Source organism: Balaenoptera musculus, chromosome 19, assembly GCF_009873245.2.
Source record: "Balaenoptera musculus isolate JJ_BM4_2016_0621 chromosome 19, mBalMus1.pri.v3, whole genome shotgun sequence".
NCBI classification, from domain to species: domain Eukaryota; kingdom Metazoa; phylum Chordata; class Mammalia; order Artiodactyla; family Balaenopteridae; genus Balaenoptera; species Balaenoptera musculus.
In genome coordinates, this window is record NC_045803.1 from 4,810,233 (window position 1) to 4,833,276 (window position 23,044).

Consider the following 23,044-nt stretch of genomic DNA (forward strand, 5'->3'; position numbering starts at 1 on the left):
CTGCATGTTTCAATCCTCTGATCACCTGGTTGGTCTTTCTGATGTCCGGGCTCCCATTCCATAGCTTTGTACGGAACCCCCATTCAGAGTTGCCTTATTAGTATAATAGCAAAGACACTCCTATCATTCAGGAAATTCCAAGGTGGGTTTTTGTTTTTGTTTTTTTCAATTGAAGTATACTTGATTTACAATGTTGTGTTAGTTTCTGGCGTACAGCACAGTGATTCAGTTAGTGGAAATTCCAAGGGTTTTTGAAGTTTTGCACCAGGAGCCTGGGACAAAGGAGATATGTTTATTCACAACTGATAAATCAGTGACATTAAAAATTCAGAAATATGCCAAAGTGCATAAGAAAAGTTAATAAGCAGCAGAACTACACTGAAGATAACATCATTAGTAGTTGATATTTGGGAAATGGAAATTTCTATCAAAATGGTCTTACTCTTCACATCCTATAGCATGATGCAAGTCAAAGGAAAGAAAAATCTATACAGTAAAATACAAAAATACGGTTGAATTCCTTCCTAAAGTTTGTTTCTCCAGCTCCTGACTATAGCCAACTCCTTGCTCACAGTCTCCAACGGAGTACCTCAGACAATGACAGGTTTGGGGTTGAAATTTTTCCTCACTGATCTTTTTGATGCCTCCAAGTGAATGGGGGACAGAAGTTTAAAGTATGCTCTGGAGGGAAGTGAGTATAAAACTGCACATTCCGCACAGGCACAATTTTGCCTTTCCTGTCACTCCAGTTTCCATCACCTACTCTAAATAAAACTCAGGCTTTCGCTTAATTAAATAAAAAGCTGTAACTGCCTGGGGTCTCAGGAGTTCCGGGATCACGCCCACAACGCCAAGCCCCGCCCCCAAGGTCCCAGCGCTCGTGCCGCCCTTGGTGGATCCGCATTTTCAACCGCTCGCTGTTTTCACGTAAACCGTTCTCAACTCTCCGCTTCCAATACAAGTGGCCCGCGCATCTCTAATCCTGCACGTAGCCTGGCTCCAAAGGACACCAGACACGTTCAAAGGATTCAAAATAGAAACGCGGAGCCTGTCCGCAAAGAAGAGGAACAGACCAGAATCTTCCAGGGGCGGGTGCGGGGTGGGGGAGGTCAGACCCGGCTCCCGCAGGGAGGTTACACCAGAGACACCACCTCCTCCCGCCGGAGCGTCCGAGACGCGCCCCTTGACGGCCCCGCCCCCGCCCCCTAGGCTCGCCCCCGACCCGTCCCCCCCCGACCGCCCCCCCGACCCGCCCCGGTGCGCACGCGCAGTTCCCTGCAGACCCGGAAGCGAATCCCGCGGCGCGGGCACTCAGGAGAGTTAAGTATCGGTTTTTCTGGAAACTGCTATGCGGTCTTCGGGCACCGCTCCACCACACCCGGGTTTCCGGGGTCTCCCGGTAAGTTAAAACCCCTGAACGTGCTCGTCGCTCTTGTTCTGAGCCTGCTCTTTCGCCTGTCTTGGCGTCGGCAGAAGATTCGGTTTGGGTCCCAGGAGTCTGGGTCCGGTTCCGGTTAAATCGCTCTGAGGCAGGTACCGGCCCCAACTTTCTGCCTTCGGTCCATATAGACACTGACTTGCTGCAGCGATGTTTTCCTACTCTGACTCCCTTTCTCAAACCTTTGTGTGACTCCCGGCTCCCCTCCCCACCCCTATTCCCACCCCACCCCACCGTGCGTCGGGTAAAGTCCTTATTCAGGAGGTGGATTTGCGCTCTTCACCTCCCTCCAGGGAGACCAGTGAGGGATAGAGAGAACGAAATACATGCAGCTAGTGAGGCATCAGAAATATTGTGGAGACTGACCACGACCACCCCCCCGACCCGCCTTCCCCGCCTCCACCCCGCTCCAAATCTTACTCCCTTGGTTTGAATTCTCTGCTGGGTTATTTCGGTGCATTTGGTAGGGGACCAACGTCCTGTGCCCCACCAAAACTAAGTTCTTAGGTTTTGGGGGTTTTTTCTTTTTTCTTTTTTTTACAGTGATGAGAAAAATGAGAAGGGGCTCCTGTCATGTTGGTTTCTAGTGTATGAGATACTGTCTGCTGTGTTCTGTATTTTTTTATTTTTTGACTAACTGTATGGAAAGTCGTCAGGAAAGCCTTTGTCAGAGGATGGATTTAAAAAAAAAAAAAAAAGAAGAAAGAAGTATTGTGGGGAAAGAACAACAGGTGTTGGTACAGAGGTTGCAACAGAGTGAGGCCAAACAGTCTGGGGGAGGAGGAATCGAGAGAGAGAAAGAAAATGATGCCTAGAAAAGAGAGGAGGAAACATAGAAATGGTCAAAGGCGAAGGGAGAAGCAGAAGGACACAGAAAGACATACACAGAGAAAAAAGCACATAGTGGTGGAGAAAATGGTGTCCCCAAACCTAGGTGAGTATTGAGTAGATTGGACGTGGGATATTAAGTCCTGAAGTACTAACATGTGGCTCTATAATCTAATTTATGTAACATTTATTGACTTGTTTTAATTATGCAGAAGAGAGTTGCCAAGCTAGGTGTGTGAGGCGTCTGCATTTTCTAATCATTGCATCAGATGATAATTCCATTTGCAAGCCCTATTCATCCAGAAGGCAGAGACTTAGTCAATTCTAGGTCCTCCTCTTACCTTTCAAGAAATGGGGAAGAATTTCTTTCACCACTTGGTGCTTTTTTTTTTTTTTTTGGTGCTTTTTTAAAATGGCTATTTTTGTTTGTTTTGTTAAAGATTTTTTTTTATGTGTACCATTTTTAAAGTCTTTATTGAATTTATTACAGTATTGCTTCTGTTTTATGTTTTGGCTTTTTGACCGCGAGGCGTGTGGGATGAGATCGAACCTGCATTGCAAGGCAAAGTCTTAACCACTGGACCGCCAGGGAAGTCCCTATAATGGCTATCATTAACAGTACTGTTGCCCTCTCCCTTTTCCACTGTGGCTTATGCCATCCTTTTCTAAATTTGATGTATCTTCACACTTGTTTTAACTTTAATCTCAGAACCCAGTGGCTATTCTTTAAATTTCCCGATTATTTTCCCTCTAAATTTTATTGTTCAGATTATGAGGGTTTTATGCTTTATATCCTAACTTGGAACTGTTCTTTGATGTCTGATAGATAACTTTACAGCATTTCACTATGCATGTGGTTAAGGATGTCGATAATCTTTTAACACTCAAATCCTAGTTTAACCAGTTAGTTTAATATTTAACAGCTTTTTTCTTCCCTTAAGAAAAAATGCTAAATTAGTGAGCTCTGAGCTGAAGTCTGCAGCTAAGTAGATGTTCCCCTCTAGTCCTCTTTTGTCCTTTCTGTGCAGATGTTGAAGGATGGGCTGGATTGATGTGGAACTTTGTTCCAACAGAGGCCATGTGTTCATGATGAAGAGATTGCTTAGCGCTCATCTCCACAGGCAACCCTCTTCCATGTTCTCCTGCAGTAATAACTATTTATAATTTGGAATTTTTGATTCTGTTTTTTTCTGGAGTAGAGGAATTAAATGTTTGTGTTTGATTAAACCCCTGAAAGAGAAGCTTCTCTCGCTAAGGAATATGAAAGGTAATCTGGAATTGGGACAAACTCTTTCTACTTAAACCTATACAAGCCACCACTTATACTCAGTTCTGCTCACTCAACTCAGGCTTCTTCAAAGTAACTTGGTTAAATTACTTCCCCTGTGAGTCTCATGCACCACCTAGAACATGGAGAAATTAAAGTAGACCAGGTTTTCTGGGTCTGAGCAAGTGAGATCCCTGAAAGGATTTTCAAAATTGGTCTTGTGTTTCCATTTGGCAGTTTTCTGGAATGAGTGCCCAGTTATAATTAGAATTTGAAACGTGCCCCAGTCCTCCAACAAGTATGAAAAACACTTAAGAAAGGGGCAGGGGCATAGGCCCAGAGACAGAGGCATACCTTTCTCTCAGCTTCTCTTTCTCTATCTCTGTATCATGGGGTAGATCTTTTTTTAAGACTTACCATGAACATTTCATAGTGTATGCAAATGTCAGATCACTACGTAGTATACCCAAAATTAACGTAATATTGTATGTCAACTGTATTTCAACAAAATACGGAAGAAAAGCTAATGTGACTTTAGAATATGTTGCTATAAATGCAACATTCGATATCAATAACATAAACGCAGATGGTTGGTCCTCCATCTCTTCAGTATAATATTCTGTTTTGGACTTTGGGCCAAATTTTAGGAAGAACCTTTGACAACGTAGGATGCCTATATGAGAAAGCAGAACTGAGCCAAAGGACTTGTGACAACTTTTTGAATAATTGCTTAATTACAATCTTCACATAAACATTGGAGCACTGTAACTGAGTGCAAAAAAACACAGTGTTTATTCGTTTATGATGTTTGTCATAAGAAAATACACAGTATGTTTTACTGAAGGCAGAGGTTATGAAGAAGAGATGAGACCATGTGTTTGTGGAAACTTGTAGTGTTGGATGTGTTGCTGTGTGTGTCCACACTAATCAGTATCAACGAGAGTATGAGTGGGCAGGTAATGCGGTCAAATGGAGAACAGTTCCTACTCTGATTACGTTGAGGGGGTAAGAAGGCTACTTGTTGAAGATAGAAAATACCCCATCAATATGGACTCCCCTCGCTCCTTAGGTACCACATCCTCATAGTTAATGCCCTGGTTCCAGGCCCAGCTGGCATAGAACCCACTTTGTAAACAGTGCTCGAGGTTGCACCCGGGGACGTGTTGGGAGCCACATCCTTGTACCTTCTGGTATACGGACAAATTTCAGCACTAGTAATCCAACAGGAAAGTAATAAAATGATGTTCATAATAAAATGATGTTACTATGCAAGTAATATTGCTGTAAGCACAATGACATCTACCAACTGGTGTATGCTTACTTCTGCTTCTGCAGTTATACCTCTGCTCATTCAGTGTCAACAACCTACTTCCAATAAGACATTGAAACACAGATATTTCTTTCCTAATAATTATGTTTTCATCAAGTGTTTCATCAAATGTCATCATGATTAAGGATATCATCTCGGAAGTTCCCTGGTGGTCCAGTGGCTAAGACTCCGCACTGCCAATGCAGGGGGCCTGGGTTCAATCCCTGGTCAGGGAACTAGATCCCCTGTGCTGCAACTAAAGCTTCCACATGCCGCAACTAAAAAGATCCTACATGCCACAACTAAGACCCGACACAGCCAAATAAATAAATAAATACAATTTTTAAGAAAGGATATTGTCTTACCACTCAAACGCCTTGTTTCAAATGGCCTATAAGTAGACCCCACCGAATGATGAGGAGCTGGGTAAGTCAGTTACTATAAGGTAGGCTTTCAAAATATGTTCAGAAGAGATCTCAGGAGATGGTTGCCAGCATGTGGAACCGAATGCAAGCTACCAGAGTGGAAAACATGTTCCCTTTTACACAGACCTTACATTCTTTTAGGGAAAATAGATATGTGAATATTTTAAAACATACCTTGTTAAATTAAATAATAGAGGCATGCATAAACGGCAGAGGTGAATAATTCTTTCTGGGTGGGATTAAATGGGACCGTTTAGGGGAAGAGAAAGAATCAGGAGAGGCAACTCTTACAGCCATTTTATCTTAGTTTATTTTTATTATTCAAGTTGGATTTAAATAGTTTATATTAATTCAACAGCTAATTAAGGAGAAGCAGCATTCCAAAATAAAGTAAGTGTGTTGTCAGGGTGAAGAAGAGAATATTAGCATCCTGTAATGTTGCTTGGATGCAGAGCATGACGCAGAGAGTGAAAAAAATGCAGGCAAAGCAGGGGTCCTGTCACCAGGGGACTCACGACATAGTCTCTCCTAAGGAGCTTGATTTGATCCTGTTGACACGAAGAGGTCATTGAGAGGCTAAAACAAGGTACTAATAGGTCAGTGTTGCATTTTAAATAGTGAACTCTCATAAGTGTATGGATTATGGATTGAAGGAGGAAGAAATCACAGGCAAGGGAAACACTTGGCAGATCTTTGAAATTATCTGAGTGACACGTGAGGATGGGCGTGGGGGAGAAAGCATCATACGAAAGGAAAGGATGAATTTGAAACCTATTGAGGAGGTAGAGTCTGTGTCATTCGATGATTTATTAGATGTAGGTAAGAGGAAAGGATGGAGTAATTGAAGATGATACATTGTTGCCTGGTAGAATAGATACTGTGCCACTAATTAAGTTGAAGAAACAAGTATAATTACAGATTTTAGGGTAATTCTTAAGTTTAATTGTGTCATCTCTTGGCATTAAACCCTCTTAGGGTTTCCCGTCGCCTTCAGGACAAAAATCTGAAGTCTTCAGTGTAGCTTCCGCAGGGAGCTCTGGAGCTGGGGTGGCCCCTCGGAGTTGCTGCCACTTGTCGGATGGGACGAGCATCCTATCCTGCATCAGCCAGTCACTGGATGCTGGCTTCCTCGGGAGGAGCCAGGGGCCGGGAGGAGGCACTTGCCTCTGGCTGAGGGCCAAGTGGGCAAAGGACGGCACAGTTGCAGCGCAGGGGGCGTTCCAGCAACAGCAGGGAGGGCTTCCTGAGGAAGCGGGTGACAGGCTCACTGACTGGGCTCCTTATAGGAGGTTATTTTGTCTGTATCCCTCCTGTTGCCGTGGTCCTTCTCTCCCCCATATTAAGGTTCTCCCTGTGTGTATACTTGTGGCAGGGGAGGGAGGTATGTTGCTTCTAAGCATTTAAGAACGTATTTTTGTCACACAGAATAATCCTACCTGAGAAAGAAGCTCAGAGGAAGAGGAAAGAAAGAAGGAATGGCCCTTTCCCAGGTGAAAGTCATATTCTTTGTGGACTGTTCTCTCCTTCCTAAAATGACACGTTTTGGACGCGCTGAACTTCTTGGTCTCTGAAGGTTCCTGTCTAAAATATTTACTCACACACAGGGCCTTCCCTCAGTCTCCTCTCACCTCCCTGCAGATGATTCCATCTCACTGTGACCCAGTGGCGGGGAACTTGGGAAGAGCCCCCTTTTAGGTGGTCATCCTGTGAAAGGTTTTATACTGAGGCGTGGATTGGAGATGGGGAGTAGGCTCTGTGGTGTCAGTGAGGTAGGGCAGTGAGGACGGTTTAGTGCACCCTTCTGGATGCCCTTTCAGCTCCATATAAACCAGGATGAAAGAGACTACACATGTAAGTGATGTACTGCTGTGCACAAACACCTGAGGAGGTCTGGGAAGGAAGACTGATACGGGGAAACATGCTTTGTCAGACTTTATAAATGCCTTTGAAGTTAAGTGAATCAGTGTGTTTCTGACTCCAAAATATCAGTACTTTAGAATAAAATGGGAAGCTCCAAAATAGAAATAAGGTGTAGAGAGGGTGTTTTAGTACATAATTCGTTTTAAAAAGTGGAATCAAATTAATTATCTCACGGGAAAGGCTCTATAAATTATCCACACCGCATTCATCTCACAAAGACCCAGGTGTTCCTGTAGGGACTCTCATGCAGCAGGTGTTTTAGACTAAAATGATTATAATTTAGCCAAGACATAGGAGCAGAACTTTCTACCATCAGAGAGCCTGGAGCCACATTCTGATTCTACTAACTGTTGTTCAGGGTTATATTTTTTTAAATTAGACATCTCATGAATGTATATTTGTGGTTCAGCTCCACGTAGTGATGTGGTTTAGAGACTGAGAAGTAAAACATCCGCTTCTCTGTCATGACAGTCTTCCACCATCACTTACTGTCTCCATTAGGTACAACTGTTAGCTTTTAGCCCAAATCTTATAAAAATGCATTTTATATTCTAAAGTGATTTTAGAAAATTTTTTTTGGTAAATGTTTTGTTATGGTATTTTATTCTGCAAATTTAAAAAAAATTTTTATTGGAGTTGCTTTACAATGTTATGTTAGTTTCAGGTGTATGCAAAGTGAATCATTGTACATATACACATGTCCACTCTTCTTTTTTTTAGATTCTTTTCCCATACAAGCCATTACAGAGTATTGAGTAGAGTTCCCTGTGCTATACAGCAGGTTCTTATTAGCTGTCTATTTTATATATAGTAGCATGTATATGTTAATCCCAATCTCCCAATTTATCCCTCCCCCCCATTCTGCAAATTTAAATATTTACATGTCATATGTGTTGGAGTTATTTTCATGTTAGTAAACATAGAGATGACTTTCTCTTTTATTTCCTCATTGGACTGTTCTCTTAATGAAAACACAAGGGTTTTCACACTTTCTACTGTTAAAAAAAAATGCCATAGTGGCTGCTTTTGTGCAGGCCAACTTCAGTACAGATGTCTAAGGATTTCTCCAGATTGGGCAGCTTAACCATGATTACTGCATTAATGATGGTGTTTCCGAGGAAGAACAGACATTGCAAGTACTAAGTAAAGATTTTTTTTTTTTTTTTACGGGAGTCACTGAGCTTTATGGTTTCATTTGGCCCCAAAATACACTTTTAGGGGGCCTCAAATTACTAGACATGTGAATCTGAACGTTCCCCGCCCCCAGGTCCCTTCCACCCTTCGGTTCCTCCCATGAGCTCCAAAGCCGAAGTTGAGTCTGTCCCACTCGGGTCGTTCCACAGTGGCTCTGCTCCCTGGGGGCTGCAGTTGTGATGTGAATGACGGTGACGTTCCAGCGCAGGGGCCTCTGCCGGCTGCTGTCACATGATCGCACAACATGAGTTTTGCTTCCGGGCCGTTTTATAAAAGGCTTTAAACTGTATTCCCAGTGCTTCGGACTTGGACACCAGGTCATCTAGCTTCCCGCCTCGCTCTAACAGAGACTCCGTGGTGTTCTGCAGGATGATTTTGGTCTCATCTAGTTCAGCCTGCACTTTAGTCATGGGGTGAGCTTCTCGGGGGTTCTGGTATCTACTGAGGTGACCATCCAGGCCTGCGTACTGGCTGGTACCAGGGGATCCAACTGGCCAGTCTATCCTGTCGACCTGCTTGGAGAATTCGTCTAGTACCTTCTCCAGCAAGGTAAACGCCACCCAGGATGAGTATTCACTGTCAGCAATGACCACTCCCGCCAGACTGTCGTTTGTCACGTAGACATGGCACAGATATTCTTGTTCTTTGGTAGAAGCTTTGCTGCCTTTCAAGGAGCACTCCACAATCAGTTGACTTGTGGAGGCCATGAATTCCTGAACGCTGGATCTCTGGAAGAAGCTGAAGGAGGACACATCGTACGCGGCTTTGAGCAGCACCGCTTTGGCATAGCCTTTGTACAGGACGCTGAGGCTGTACAGCTTCATGGCACCATGCCCTCAGGCTGGCTACCCGCCTGGCCACGGGACCAGCTCGCAGGCAGCAGCACGGCACCGCCCCTCGAGACCACCGATGGCTCCTAAATAAAGATTTTAAATCAACTGTCTTAAACATACTCCGAGAGCTACAGGAAACCATGAACAAAGAACTAAAGCAAAGTAGGAGAACAGTGTTTCAACAAATAGAAAATATCAATAAAGAGACAGAAATTATAGAAAAGAGAAGAAAAAGAAATTCTGGAGCCCAAAACTACCATAGCTGAAATTGAAAATTTATTACAGGGTTTTGACAGCAGATTGACAATCAGAATAAGGAGTCAGTGAACTTAAACATACATTACTTGGAATTATCCACTCTGAGCAGAAGAAAGGTAGAAAAAAGAAGAACAATGAACAGAGACTAAGAAACCTTTGGGGCACTCTCAAGAATACTAGTATAGGGGACTTCCCTGGCGGTCCAGTGGTTAAGACTCCGCACTTCCAATACAAGGGACACAGGTTCGATCCCTGGTCAGGGAACTAGATCCCTGAATGCCATGTGGCACAGCCAAAAAATAAAAAAATAAAAGAAGATGCACATGGTGATTCTTAGTTAAACAATGTGGGCACAAAATGAGAACTCGATAAACATTTGTTAAAAAAAAATAGAATACTAGTATACATATAATAGGGGTTGCAGAAGGAAAGGAGAATGGGCAGAAAATATTTGAGGAAATAAGAGCTGAAAACCTCATAAATTTATTTAAAAACTACAAATGTAGGAAACTCAACAAATTTCAAGTGGATAAACACATAGAGAGCCTGGGCAACACACATAACCAACTCTTAAAAGACAAAAAGAGAATGGGGAAAGTAGCAAACAGAAACAACTTCTTGTGTACAGGTATCCTCAATAAGATTAACAGCCTATTACTCATCAGAAAATGGAGGCCAGGAAGGAGTCTGACAATATATTTAAAGTTTGAAAGGTTAAAAAAAAAAACTACCAGGAATTTATTATCAGGGAAAGTATGCCTTAAAACTGATAGTGAAATTTAGAGATGCCTACATAAACAAAAACTGAAGGAGTTCATGCTGACTCACTTATCCTACATGAAATATTAAATGTAGTTCTTTAGACTGAAATAAAGGGATAACAGCAGTACCTCAAAGCCAGGGGAACAAATAAAGAACAGTGGTAATGTAACTACATAGGCATACCTAAAAGCCAGTATTATTGTATTTTCGATTTTTAACTCACTTTTTCCTATGCAACTTAAGAGACATGTGTAAAACAATAATTGTAAATCTGTTACTGAGTGCAAAATGTGTAAAGAAGTAATTTTTGACAATACCAATATAAAGAGGGACAGTATAGGAGCAATTGTTATATGCTGTTAAAGCTAAGTGAGTATCAACTGGAACTCAGATATTAGTTTAATATAAACTAATAAACTGTAATTTCCAGGGTAACCACTAAGAAAATAATTTTAAAATATACAGAAAAGTAAATATGAAGGGAATCCAAATGTTATGCACACAGAGACACAAGGAAGCAAGGGAGGAATTACAAAACAAAATATTGGACATATAGAAAACAAATAGCTAAATGGCAGAAGCAATTCTTCCCTTGTTTAGAGTTACTTTAAATGTAAATAGATTAAATTCTACATTAAAAGGCAACAATTGCAGGAATTTTTAAAAAATGATTCCACTGTATCTTTCTACAAAATGCTCACTTTAAGATACTCAAATAGGTTGAAAGTGAAAGGATAGAGAAAGATATTCCATGGAAATAGTAACCAATCCTAGCTATGCTAATATCAGACTAAATAGACTTTAAGTCATAAAATTGTTACTAGAGATTTTTAAGGACATTATATATCAATAAAAGGATCGATCCATCAATATGATGAAACAACCATAAATAATATGCACATAACAACTAAACCCCAAATATTTTGAAGCAAAAATTGAAGGGAGATGGACAGTTCAACTATAATAGTTGGAGACGTCAGTACTCCCCTCATAATAAGTAGAGCAACCAGACAGAAGACCAATAAGGAAATAAAGGACTGAACAACTCTGTAAACCAACAAGACGTAACAGACATGTACAGAACACTCCATGTAACAAAAACAGAGTGCACTCAAAATTAATAATAGAAGGAATATCCTTGATCTGAAAAGGCATGTTTATTAAAATCCCACAGCTAACATCATACTCACTGGTGGAAGACTGAAAACTTTCTTATAATGTTAGGCAGAAGACAACAAGCCCCATTTTGCAACTATACTTCGATATTGTACTGGAAGTTGTAACCATACAAATTAGAAAGAAAAGGAAGGGTATCAAAATTGGAAAAGAAGTCAAACTATATTTACAGGATACATGATGTCATATTTAGAAAGACCTAAAGAATCCTCAAACTACTAGCGAAATAAGCAAATTTACTGAAGTTACAGAATACAGTATCAATACTCAATATCAGTTGTATTTCTGTACCTAGCAATCAACAAATTCAAAGTAAAACAATTCCATTTACAACAGCATCAAAAAGAATAAGAATTTAACCAAGGAAATGGAAGATTTATATAACGAATACTATAAGTATTGCTGAAAGAAATGAAAAAAAAACTTAAATAAATGTAAAGATATCCTCTGTTCATGGATTGGAAGACTTAGAGTTGTTAAGATGGCAGTACTCTCCAAAGTGTTATGAAGATTCAATGCAATCCCCATCAAATCCCAGCAGTCTCTATTGCACAGATGGAAAAGTTGATCCTAAAATTCATATTGGGGACTTCCCTGGTGGCGCAGTGGTTAAGAATCCACCTGCTAAAGCAGGGGTCACAGGTTCGAGCCCTGGTCCAGGAAGATCCCACATGCTGAGGAGCGACTAAGCCCATGCGCCACAACTACTGATCCTGCACTCTAGTCTGTGAGCCACAACTACTGAGCCCACGTGCCACAACTACTGAAGCCTACGCACCTAGAACCTGTGCTATGCAACAGGAGAAGCCCCCGCAACGAGAAGCCCGCGCACTGCAACAAAGAGTAGCCCCCGCTGTCCACAACTAGAGAAAGCCCGCGTGCAACAAGACCTAACACTGCCAAAAATAAATAAATCAAATAAATAAAATAAAATTCATATTAAATTTGAACAGACCCCAGATAACCAAAATAAATGTGAAAAAAAACAACAAACTTGGAGGACTTACTGTTCCCAACATCAAACCTTACTACAAACCTAGAGTAATCAAGACTGGGGTTCTAGCATGAGGATAGAAATACAGATCAAAGCAATAGAATGAGAGTCCACAAATAAACCCATACATCTGTGGTCAATTCCTTTTTTTTTTTTACAAGGGTGCCAAGAATATACAATGGAAAAAGAATAGTCTCTTAAGTGGTGCTGGGACAACTGGATATCCATGTGAAAGAGAATGAAATTGAACCTCTGCCTTTCTCCATGTAAATAAATCAATTCAAAATGAATCAAAAACTAAATGTAAGAGCTAAAACTATAAAACCCTTAGATGAATGCATAGGGGTAAAAATTCATGACCTTGGGCTTGGCAGTGGATTTTTTTGATATGACACCAAAAGCAAAAAACAGAAAGACAAAATACATAAATTTGTCTTCAACAGAATTAATAATGGTTGTGCACTGAATGACACTGTCATGTAAGTGAAAACATAATCTACCAAATGGGAGGAAATATTTGCAAATCACATATCTGGTAAGGGTCTACTCTATAGAGTATATGAACTCCTACACATCAGCAACAAAAATACAAAGAACCCAATTGTAAGATGGTCAAAAGACTTCTAGTAGACATTTCTCTGATCCTAAAATTCAAGAATAGAAGATATAGAAGCAGCCAAGAAGCACATGAAAAGACGTTCAACGAAATTAGTCATTAGGAAAATGCAAAATTAAAACCACCATGAGACATCATTTGGGACTTCCCTGGTGGTCCAGTGGTTAAGAATCCGCCTTCCAGTGCAGCGGACACGGGTTCCATCCCTGGTCGGGGAACTAAGATCCCACATGCCTCTGGGCAACTAAGACTGCACGCCGCAGCTACTGAGCTTGCACACGACAGCTAGGGAGAAGCCTACGTGCTGCAACAAAAGATCCTGCATGCCGCAACTAAGACCTGACGCAGCCAAAAATAATAAATAAATTTTTTAAAAAGAGATATCATTTCACACCCACTAGGATGAGTATAATAAAATGCAAAATAGCAAGTGCTGGTAAAAATGTGGAGAAATGAGAATCCTGACACATTGCTGGTAAAATGATGTACTGCTGTGGAAAACGGTGTGGCAGATCTTAAAAAGTTTAAACCACGTGATTCTAATTCCTCTCTAGGTATATACCAAAAAAAATTGAAAACAGGTATTCACACACATATTTGTACATGAAAGTTCCAGCAGCACTATTAACACTAGGCAAGAAGTGGTAACAAGCTAAATGACCATCAAGGGATGAGTGAATAAGTAAAATGTGGTGTAGTCATAGAATTAAATATTATTCAGCCCTAAAAAAGGAATTAGTACTGATACTACATCATGGATGAACCAAAAACACCATTCTAAGTGAAAGAAGCCACACAGAAAAGCTCATTTCATACCATTCCATTTATATGAAAATATCACAAATAGGTAAATGTGTAATGACAGTAGGCATTAGTGGTGTACAGGGATGGGGGCAAAGGAGAATGGGGAGTGATTGCTTAATGGTAAATTTCCTTTAGCAATGATAAAAATGTTTTTGAACTAGACAGGTGGTGTTTGTGCAACATTGTGAATGTACTAAATGCCTCTGAGTGATACCTTAAAATAGTGAACCTTATGTTACATGAATTTCACCTCAGTTGAAAAAAAATCGAAAAATGTAACTTGCTCAAAATTATCTTATGGATCAGTGAGAACATTTGCTCTAGCCAGAGCTGCTTCTGTAATTTTGTGTCAAACTCAGAACTCTCTCCTTGTCCACTTGGTGAAATGTGCTGTCCTTTCAGGGACTGTTGACATTCAAGGATGTGGCCATCATGTTCTCTCAGGAGGAGTGGGAATGCCTGGACCCTGCTCAGAGGGCCTTGTACAGGGACGTGATGCTGGAGACCTACAGGAACCTGCTCTCCCTGGGTGAGGGTAACTCTTCTCCAGAAGTCGGTAATTACTGTATATCTTTGCATTTTCCCTTCTGAGTCTTTTATGAGCCCCTAGCATGCTTGTGAGAGTTTCAAATCTCTGTTCTTGAGAGAGTGATTGAAGCTGTTTGGATTCAGAATGAAAAGCCTTCATAATGTGGCTTATGACTCTATAACTTCTCGTTTCTTCAGAAGTTCTGCATTCATGCTTGATTAGTGGTGGTTGCAGAACATCAGCAGTCAGAAAGCCTTACGGCAAATTTTTTAAAATATCTCATTCTGTGATTTCACTCTTGTGCTTTTGATTCTGTAGTTCTTGGAAGAGAGCTAGATATCTGCATACTTAAAATAATCTAAGCATTCAGGAGGCAGTCAGTTGACTAATTTTTATAATACATTTCTAGACCCAACTATAATTTTCTTTCTTCTTAGCTGAACAAAGAGCTGGGCATGTGTTCTGGAACAGCATAGCATGTCATACTCCATTTTACTTTATGAATTGAAATCTCTCTTAAGCTGAATATTACCTCCATTTTAGAACAAGGGAAAGAGCCCTGGACTTTGGAGGGTAAAGTGAAAATAGGGAAAAATCCAGGCAAGTGGGAATATATCGAGATGTGAGCTCAGGTGGGCACAAAGTAAACTGCTCCATTAAATATTGTTTAGGAAATTCTCCTCAAATGGGAAGGATCTGTGGAAGAATACAAGTTTGTTTCTTATGGGTGCTCAAAGGAAATCCCTCCCACACACTCAAACTTTTCACTCTGTTATTCAAATATATAAAAGTTTAAGCTCCCACTCTACCGCGAGGCTCCAGCTCATTCAGAGCTGAGGAAAAGCTTTGTCATGACCTACCATACCCTATTTTCTGACACCATTGACCATTTTGGTGCCTTGGTTTGAGAGGGACTGAGATGGCTCTCTCTGGAGTCCTCTTTCCCCTTGATCTCTTTTGGTTTTCATTTAATACATATCGGGGCTAAGTCCTCTGTAGTCCTGACCGCAGGACCTATTTAGTTTCCTTTCATATTTTATATCCTTGGAAGAACTCAGGAGATAGACAAAGTTCAGTGATTCTCAACATATATTTCACTTTTCCTTTTATATGTTCCTTCTAGAATGTAAATTCTTTCTTTGGTTTTTATGGAAAAATCCTTTAGAATGCCAGAGACTATTATTTTGTATAATTGTGGTTACTTATTAACTTACCTGCTAGATTTATCATGGGTTACTAAAACATTTTATTAATTATTACTGTGATATACAGACTTTTTAAAATATCTTTTTTCTTATATATTTCTACATGTTATTGAACACATTTTTTGTATAATTATGTAATTCAATATAAAATATTTATTTTCCAACTGATTTAATAGGAAGCCTTTCTGCTGGATTTGCAATCAAGGAGTTATCACCAAGAGAGGACATTAATAAAGGAGAATTATACCATCTAGTGATACTGGACAGAAATGAAAACCATGGCATCAAGGATTTTGAGCTCAAGGAAGTCTGTGCAGATGTGCAGGAGTGTGAGAGTGAGTGGGGATGTGATGCAAGAAATGACAAAGAAGTACTTTTGACCCATAACAAAAATCTCAGTCATGGAGAAGATCACAATAATAAATCCTTAATTAATTTTCCTCAGAGTGTTTCTGTAAGAAGTAATACACGTGAATATTTCACGCATGACAAGCCATTCATAAGAAGTTTGTTAACAACGAAAAAGAACGTCAGCGTTGCTGGAAACAGAGATTCCAAGTGTTTGGAAAGTAGACCTGGAGTGAGGCTGCAGGCCCAGGCGGCTCAGCTGCAGAGATTTCCAGCTGAGGAGAAAGTGTATGCATGCGGTCAAGTTGAGAAGCCAGTCAGCAGTGGTTCCTCAGTTTCACCCCTTCACAGAATTGCTCCTAGTGTGGAAAACACTTTGTCACCTGCACAACACAGGAGAACACACTCTCGAGAAAAACCTTACAGCTGTAATGACTGTGGGAAGGCTTTTAGCAAAAGCTCAAACCTCAGGAATCACAGGAGAATTCATTCTGGACAGAAACCTTACAGATGTAACGTGTGTGGCAAAGCCTTTAACCAGTGTTCTAATCTCACTACACATCAGAGAGTGCATACAGGAGAGAAACCATATAAATGTCATGTATGTGGCAAGGTCTTTAGTCGAAATTCACACCTTGCAAATCATCAGAGAATGCACACTGGGGAGAAACCATATAAATGTCATGAGTGTGGTAAGGCCTTTATCCAACATTCACTCCTTTGGAGTCATGAGAAATTGCATACTGGTGAGAAACCTTACAATTGTAATGAGTGTGGCAAAGCCTTTGCTGAGCGGTCAAGCCTTAACAAACATAAGAAGATCCATACTGGAGAGAAACCTTACAAATGTGTTGTGTGTGGCAGAGCCTTTACCATGCGATCAAATCTTACTCAACATGAGACAATCCATACTGGAGAGAAACCTTACAAATGTCATGAGTGTGGCAGAGCTTTTACCCAATTTTCACGCCTTACTAGGCATCAGAAAATGCATGCTGGGGAGAAGCCACACAAATGTAATGTGTGCGGCAAGGCTTTTATTGAACTTTCACAACTTTGGGGTCATGAGAGAATTCATACTGGTGAGAAACCACACAAATGTAACGTGTGTGGCAAGGGATTTACCCAACGTTCAAGCCTTATGGCACATCAGAGAATTCATACAGGAGAAAAATCTTATAAATGTAAAGACTGTGATAAGGCTTTCATCCAACGTTCACAACTTTGGGGTCACGAGAGAACTCACACTGGAGAGAAACCATACAAATGTAATGAGTGTGGCAAAGCTTTTACAATGCGTTCATATCTTACTCAACATAAAACAATCCACACTGGAGAGAAACCTTACAAATGTAATCAGTGTGGCAAAGCTTATACCCAATTTGCAAGCCTTACTAGGCATCAGAAAATACATACTGAAAACAAACATAAACCTAACATATGTGGCAATGCTTTTATTCAAAGCTCAGGCTTTGGAGATCTTCAGACAATTCACAGCAAAAACAAACCTTAAAAGGTAATGATTGACACATAACTTGTGCAAGTATCCAAGCCTTACTCAGGCTGAGAGACTCCCATCATGGAAAAGGAAGACATACAGATGGCCAACAGGTGCGTGAAAAGAGGCACATCCCTAATCATCAGGGAAATTCAAATCAAACCCACAGTGAGCTACCACCTCACACCTCTCAGAATGGCTGTCATCAAAAAGACAGCAAATCACAAGTGTTGGTGAAGATAAGGAGAAAAGGGAACCCTTGTGCACTGTTGGTAGGATTGTAAATTGGTGCAGCTACTATGGAAAACTATATGGTGGGTCCTCAAAAAATTAAAAATAGAACTGCCATATGATCCAGCAATTGCTCATCTGGGTATTTACCTAGGGAAAACAAAAATACTAATTCAAAAAAATATATGCACTTCGTTGTTTGTTGTATCATTGTTTATAATAGCCAAGATAAGAAAGCCACCTAAATGTCCACTGATAGATGAATGGATAAAGAAAATGTGATACATATATACACATACATACAAACACACACATAATGGAATATTAGCCATGAAAAAATGAAGTCTTACCATTTGTAACAACATGGATAGCTCTGCAGGGTATTTTGCTAGGTGAAATGTCAGAGAATGGCATAGCACATGACTTCACTTATATGTGGAATTTAAAAAACAAAATACAAGGAAAATAGACTCATACATAGAACAAATAAATGGTTGCCAGAAGGTGGGAGGGAGGGTTCGAGGTGTGTGTGAAACAGGAGAAGGGCTTTAAGAAGTACAAATCTGCAGTTACATAATAAAGCACGGTGGTGTAATATACAGCATAAGGAATATAGTCAGTAATAATAACCGTATGGGGACAGACGGCTACTAGACTTACCGAAGTGATTATTTCATGATGTATGCAATTGTTAAACCATTATGTAGTACACCTGAAACAAAATATTGTATATCAACTGTGTTTCAGTGAAGGGGAAAAGAAGACTCCATCATGGAGAGATACCGTGTAAAACCAATGTGTATGGCAAAGCCTGTAGCCAGGGCTCGTACCTCACTTGATATCAGATTATACATCTTTGAGAAAAACTACACAAATGCATGGAGTGACAGAATATAAATGTAAAACTGTTTTCTAAATTACTGTGCTTTGGGGGGTCACAGCCCCTTCTCTGGATTTGTTGATAGGACTCAGGGCCTCTGTTGATGATTATAGGAAGGGCCTACTCTACCAGCTGATCATGAAAGAGAGCAGGACAGGATATTGCGAGAATGAGGTTTTCATGTGAGTAGAATGAAGGGTTACTAGAGATGGCATACGTGGGAGAAAAAATGGGGTGGCGGGGAACAATGGTCTCCCTGTCCTTTGGAAGGGAATGGCTGCTGTATATATAAAATAATAAAACTTAGTCTTATTTTTGGAAACTGAAGACTGAAGACACAGTATGATAGAGGAGAGTAATCAAAAGAACCAGAGTAGAGTGTGCTTGTGAAGGCTGCAGATTTGGCCTCTGGAATTGCATTTTGACACCATTTTATTTAGAATGTATAAGTAACATGTCGGGACTTCCCTGGTGGTCCAGTGGTTAAGACACTGCAGGGGGCATGGGTTCAATCCCTGGTCAGGGAACTAAGATCCCACATTTCTTGGGACGTGGCCAAAAAATAGGAAAACAACAACAAGTAAGTAAAATGTTATCTTTTTTATAACCCTTAATTAATCATGTGCCTTCTGTTACCCATGCATATCCCACCGCATTGGGGCGCTTTATAATAATGATCACTAATTACACATCATCATGCTTTCTAAGTTGAATGACATCTGTAACAATTTCTATGTTAGAGTCAAACAGCAGTTTTTGAAATACATGTATATTCATAATTTGTATGTGAGCTATGTACTCCATAGTGCAACCCAGATTATTTCTGTAACTATAATGAAAATACCATAGCAGTACAATTTCAGACTCAAACCCCCTGAAACCTGCCTCCCCATTTGTAAATATGCACCACATGATCAGATTTCTACATACCTGTTTTTGTGTGTGCCAAAACAAGACCCCTGGGTTGCACCTTTACATGAGATGAAGATACAGTAAGCATGTAAAAAAAATTAGGAAATAAAATTTCAGAAATAGGGATAAAAATAATCTTTTTTGTGCTTGGAGTTGATGAAATAAAATTTGTATTTTAAGGCAAGACAAGAAAAAATTAAACATAAAATTCTCTGTGTGTGTTCGGGCCTCCTCCCTCCCGAATGTGCAGCACGCATCTGCATTACACATTACCCACAGCTCCTCAAACGTGGGAGTGCCTGCTCGACCATGAAGATCAATTTATTTTTTTTCTTCTGACACTAGTGATTTAACTTCTTAAAAGAATACCGTTCTTTCCCAACTCTGTGGGAGGTCATGGTGACTTGCTGCTCGCTCTGTATGTACTAACCTGGATATGTATCCTTGGTGAACTTTATGAAAAATTATCAGTATGTCATTTTGATGAACGATCCTTTGTCTTGAAATTGAATACAACTGTGCCTTTGACTTCTAACAGAACAGTTCTCAGAGCTTTATGAGAGTCTGTCTCCCAAGTTAGAATCCTCAGTTTGGCTCAAATAAAATTCCCTTTTTTTCTCCTTGATTCTTAATTGAATTTTTGTTGACATTTTCTTGTTGTACTCAGTATGATACCAGAGACACCTATCAGAGGACACCTGGAGTCTACCCCAAACCGATGGGTCCTTTGAGACGCATCCACTTCTCGGTACTCCTCAGCTGCTTTGGTGATTTCTCCTGATATTCAGATATCATTGCTTTAAATGACATCCTGAATTTTATTTGAGCTGTTTTTTTCTTGGGACTTGGAGTCCTAAGAGGGAGTATGGTACATTCCCTAGGCAGGGACCTGGGAGGGAACTTGGGAGTGAATTGGGTTGGCTGGTCTTTTTTAAAATTTGGCTTAAATTTAAAAGATTATATATAATCTGAACAAACCATTTGGTAGTAGAATGAGAGACTGAGCCTGCTCAGCTCCAAACAAAAGGAACGCTTGCTGCTTCCAGCCACAAGGCCTTGTCAGGTGATTGAGAACCTAGTGGACATATCTGAGGATCAATCCTTTAGATGTGCTGCGGTCCTACAAGGGACCCCACTACAACCATTCAGTAAATTCTCGCCGAGGGGCACAGCAGTTTTTGCTGGAGGGAGAAACCGAGACCTGTAAGAGGCTCGAACCGACCCAAGAGTAACTCCTTAGGGAGCTAGACTCAGGAGCAGCACATATGCGATCCATCACAGCGCCCTCAGAAGGTTGTTCAGATTATATCTGAATTAGGCTCCCAAATTAATAAAGAGAAACTGCACTTCAAAGGCTGACCAGCTCCCTAATAAACAGCCACTCCCTGGAACTCTGGCCAGCTTCGTGTGCAGTTGGAACAAAGCCAATACTTGCAAGCATTTAACTTTTAAATGGCCAGGATGGCACTCTATTGACATTCCAAAACTGTATAGAAAGCTGGTTTAATCTTTTCAATTCTGACCTTGAGAGAACAAAAGTATTCCCAGGAGAAATCTTAAAATTTACAGTTCTTACCATATCCTTGAAATGTAGCCCATGGTGCCTGACCTACAGCCTTGGGTCAATTAGTAGAATTTAAAGCTGGAAAAAAACAAAGGGCGGGGGAGGGGACGGACTTTTAAACTCAAGCAGGAAAACTGAGATCTCTGTGTAGGGGACTTTCCTGGCAGTCCAATGGTTAAGACCCTGTACTTCCACTGCAGTGGGCCTGGGTTCAATCCTTGGTCGGGGAACTAAGATCCCACATGCTGTGCAGCGTGTCCAAAACAAACACAACAAAAAAAAGATCTCTGTCTGTGTCTATCTGGATGAATGTATGTCTATCTATACATAATAAATGTGATATGTCCCTAACTCCAGATGGTGTTATTAAAATTAACTTCTAAAGGAGCTCTATTGAATTGACTTACAAGTAAGTGCTTACAAATCAAATATTTGTAAATGTAACTTAAACTAGCCCAAAATTTCTTTTTCATTTATTTATTTTATTTATTTATTTTTGGCTGCATTGGGTCTTCATTGCTGCATGCGGGCTTTCTTTAGTTGCGGCGAGCTGGGGCCACTCTTTGTTGCAGTGTGCGGGCTTCTCACTGCGGTGGCTTCTTTTGTTGTGGAGCACGGGCTCTAGGCGTGCGGGCTTCAGTAGTTGTGGCATGTGGCCTTAGTAGGTGTGGCTCTCGGGCTCTAGAATGCAGGCTTAGTAGTTGTGGTGAACAGGCTTAGTTGCTCTGTGGCATGTGGGATCTTCCCGGACCAGGGCTCGAACCTGTGTCCCCTGCATTGGCAGGCGGATTCTTAACCACTGCACCACCAGGGAAGCCCCCTAATTTAGCTCAAATTTTTAAAGGATCACATGATCTAGGATTAATCTTTACTGAATAAAAACAAGTTTAAATTGATGGCTTCATTAACATAGACATGCCTTTAGAGTCATCAACGTTAAGTATACTTTCATTGTACCTAGGTTTACTGAAATAAAAGTAGTATCTCTCTTTGAGATGTTCGTGTTATCTCTGTTACAAAGTTTGTCCACAAGAAAATTAACAGTGTGAATAAAATATAGCATGACAAGTTATCACAAATGTTCAGAACATTAGATTGTAAAGTACGGGAGTAACGAATTCAATGCCACAAATATAATCACAGGTTTACTTGACCACAACCTACTGATCTGTGAACTGATGCATTGCAGTGACTTTCTTTGCAGTGATAAAATGCGTGCACTCATTCTATCAACGAGGAACGATTCTAATCACTGGTGATACAGCAGGAAATCAATGCCTATCTTCAAGTAGCTTATATTCTATAAGGGTAAGTCAGCAATAATAAAATATGATGGTGATGAATGCAACGAAGGTGTACATGTACAATGATAGAGTGACAGGCCGTCCTAACTTAAACAATGTGGTCAGAGACTGCCCATATGATAAGGTGATATTTGAGCAGAGTCATTAATTAATTGAAGAGTGTCATGCAAATACAAATGGGGAAGGGCAATTAGGTGGAGAAAATAGAAGGAGAAAATCCCCAGGATGGGAACATTTACAATGATTGAGGAATAGCCACAATTGACGTGTGGCTTGGTGGGGTGTGATATTAAGTTTCCATAGGAGACATTTAAAATTCGGGACTTATAGTTAGAATTTTTTTTTTTTCAGGACTTAGAAGCAACCCTATATAAACTGGCTGTGTATTCTTTTGTATGAACCAAAAAAGGGGTGTTGTTGGAAATCCCAATCTATAGCCAGTTGGTCAGAAGCACAAGTGGGTGACAACCTGGACTTGCAACTGACATCTGAAGTGTATTGGGGGGAGGGGGGCAGACTTGTGGGATCTGTGGGATTTGATCCTGTCTCCAGGAAGTGTCGGAATTGAGTTGAATTGTAGGACACCCAGCTGGTGTCACATACGATTGCTTGTGGAGAAAACGCTCACATATTTGTTGACTCGAAGTGTCAGAAGTGGAGTGTTCTCTGTGAATGTGGCAGTAGCGTAAGGGTAAAGGAGACATAGAGGAAAGAAACACACAGGTAGGAGGAACTGGATTTTTCCCTCC

At 40.6% G+C, this 23,044-nt stretch overlaps 3 protein-coding genes and 1 non-coding gene across 5 annotated transcripts; 3 read left to right on the top strand and 1 right to left on the bottom strand.

Annotated features, from left to right (window-relative positions):
* The first annotated feature begins 1,306 nt into the window (after window positions 1-1,306).
* LOC118885144 (zinc finger protein 677-like) lies at window positions 1,307-15,945 on the top strand. The gene is made up of 4 exons (XM_036833548.1): window positions 1,307-1,399; window positions 6,693-6,757; window positions 14,227-14,353; window positions 15,739-15,945. Exons 2-4 carry the CDS (start codon window positions 6,743-6,745, stop codon window positions 15,810-15,812), a joined length of 216 nt encoding a protein of 71 aa, XP_036689443.1. The 5' UTR covers window positions 1,307-1,399; window positions 6,693-6,742; the 3' UTR covers window positions 15,813-15,945.
* Window positions 5,006-5,078, top strand: TRNAG-GCC. Its single transcript has one exon. It is a non-coding gene; the product is annotated as a tRNA-Gly (tRNA).
* Window positions 8,338-9,439, bottom strand: LOC118885132 (synaptobrevin homolog YKT6-like). Of its 2 annotated transcripts, XM_036833526.1 has the most exons (2): window positions 8,748-9,439; window positions 8,338-8,645 (listed from the first exon to the last, which is right to left on the bottom strand). In XM_036833526.1, exons 1-2 carry the CDS (start codon window positions 9,203-9,205, stop codon window positions 8,609-8,611), a joined length of 495 nt encoding a protein of 164 aa, XP_036689421.1. In that variant the 5' UTR covers window positions 9,206-9,439; the 3' UTR covers window positions 8,338-8,608. The 2 variants fall into 2 exon arrangements, with proteins under 2 accessions (XP_036689421.1, XP_036689420.1); XM_036833525.1 differs by having other exon boundaries at window positions 8,338-9,439.
* LOC118885384 (zinc finger protein 665-like) lies at window positions 15,837-17,547 on the top strand. Its single transcript, XM_036834016.1, is given in 3 exon segments — window positions 15,837-15,893; window positions 16,270-16,292; window positions 16,294-17,547. Coding segments are annotated over 3 exon segments (1,206 nt in total). The 3' UTR covers window positions 17,420-17,547.
* Window positions 17,548-23,044: the final 5,497 nt, after the last annotated feature.

Excerpts from the sequence above, each read along its gene's own strand:
- LOC118885144 (XM_036833548.1), top strand. Across the intron at positions 14,354-15,738 it reads CAGGAACCTGCTCTCCCTGG|CCTTTCTGCTGGATTTGCAA; the intron begins GTGAGGGTAACT and ends TTTAATAGGAAG.
- LOC118885132 (XM_036833525.1), bottom strand. The coding sequence starts at position 9,205 with ATGAAGCTGTACAGCCTCAGCGTCCTGTACAAAGGCTATGCCAAAGCG.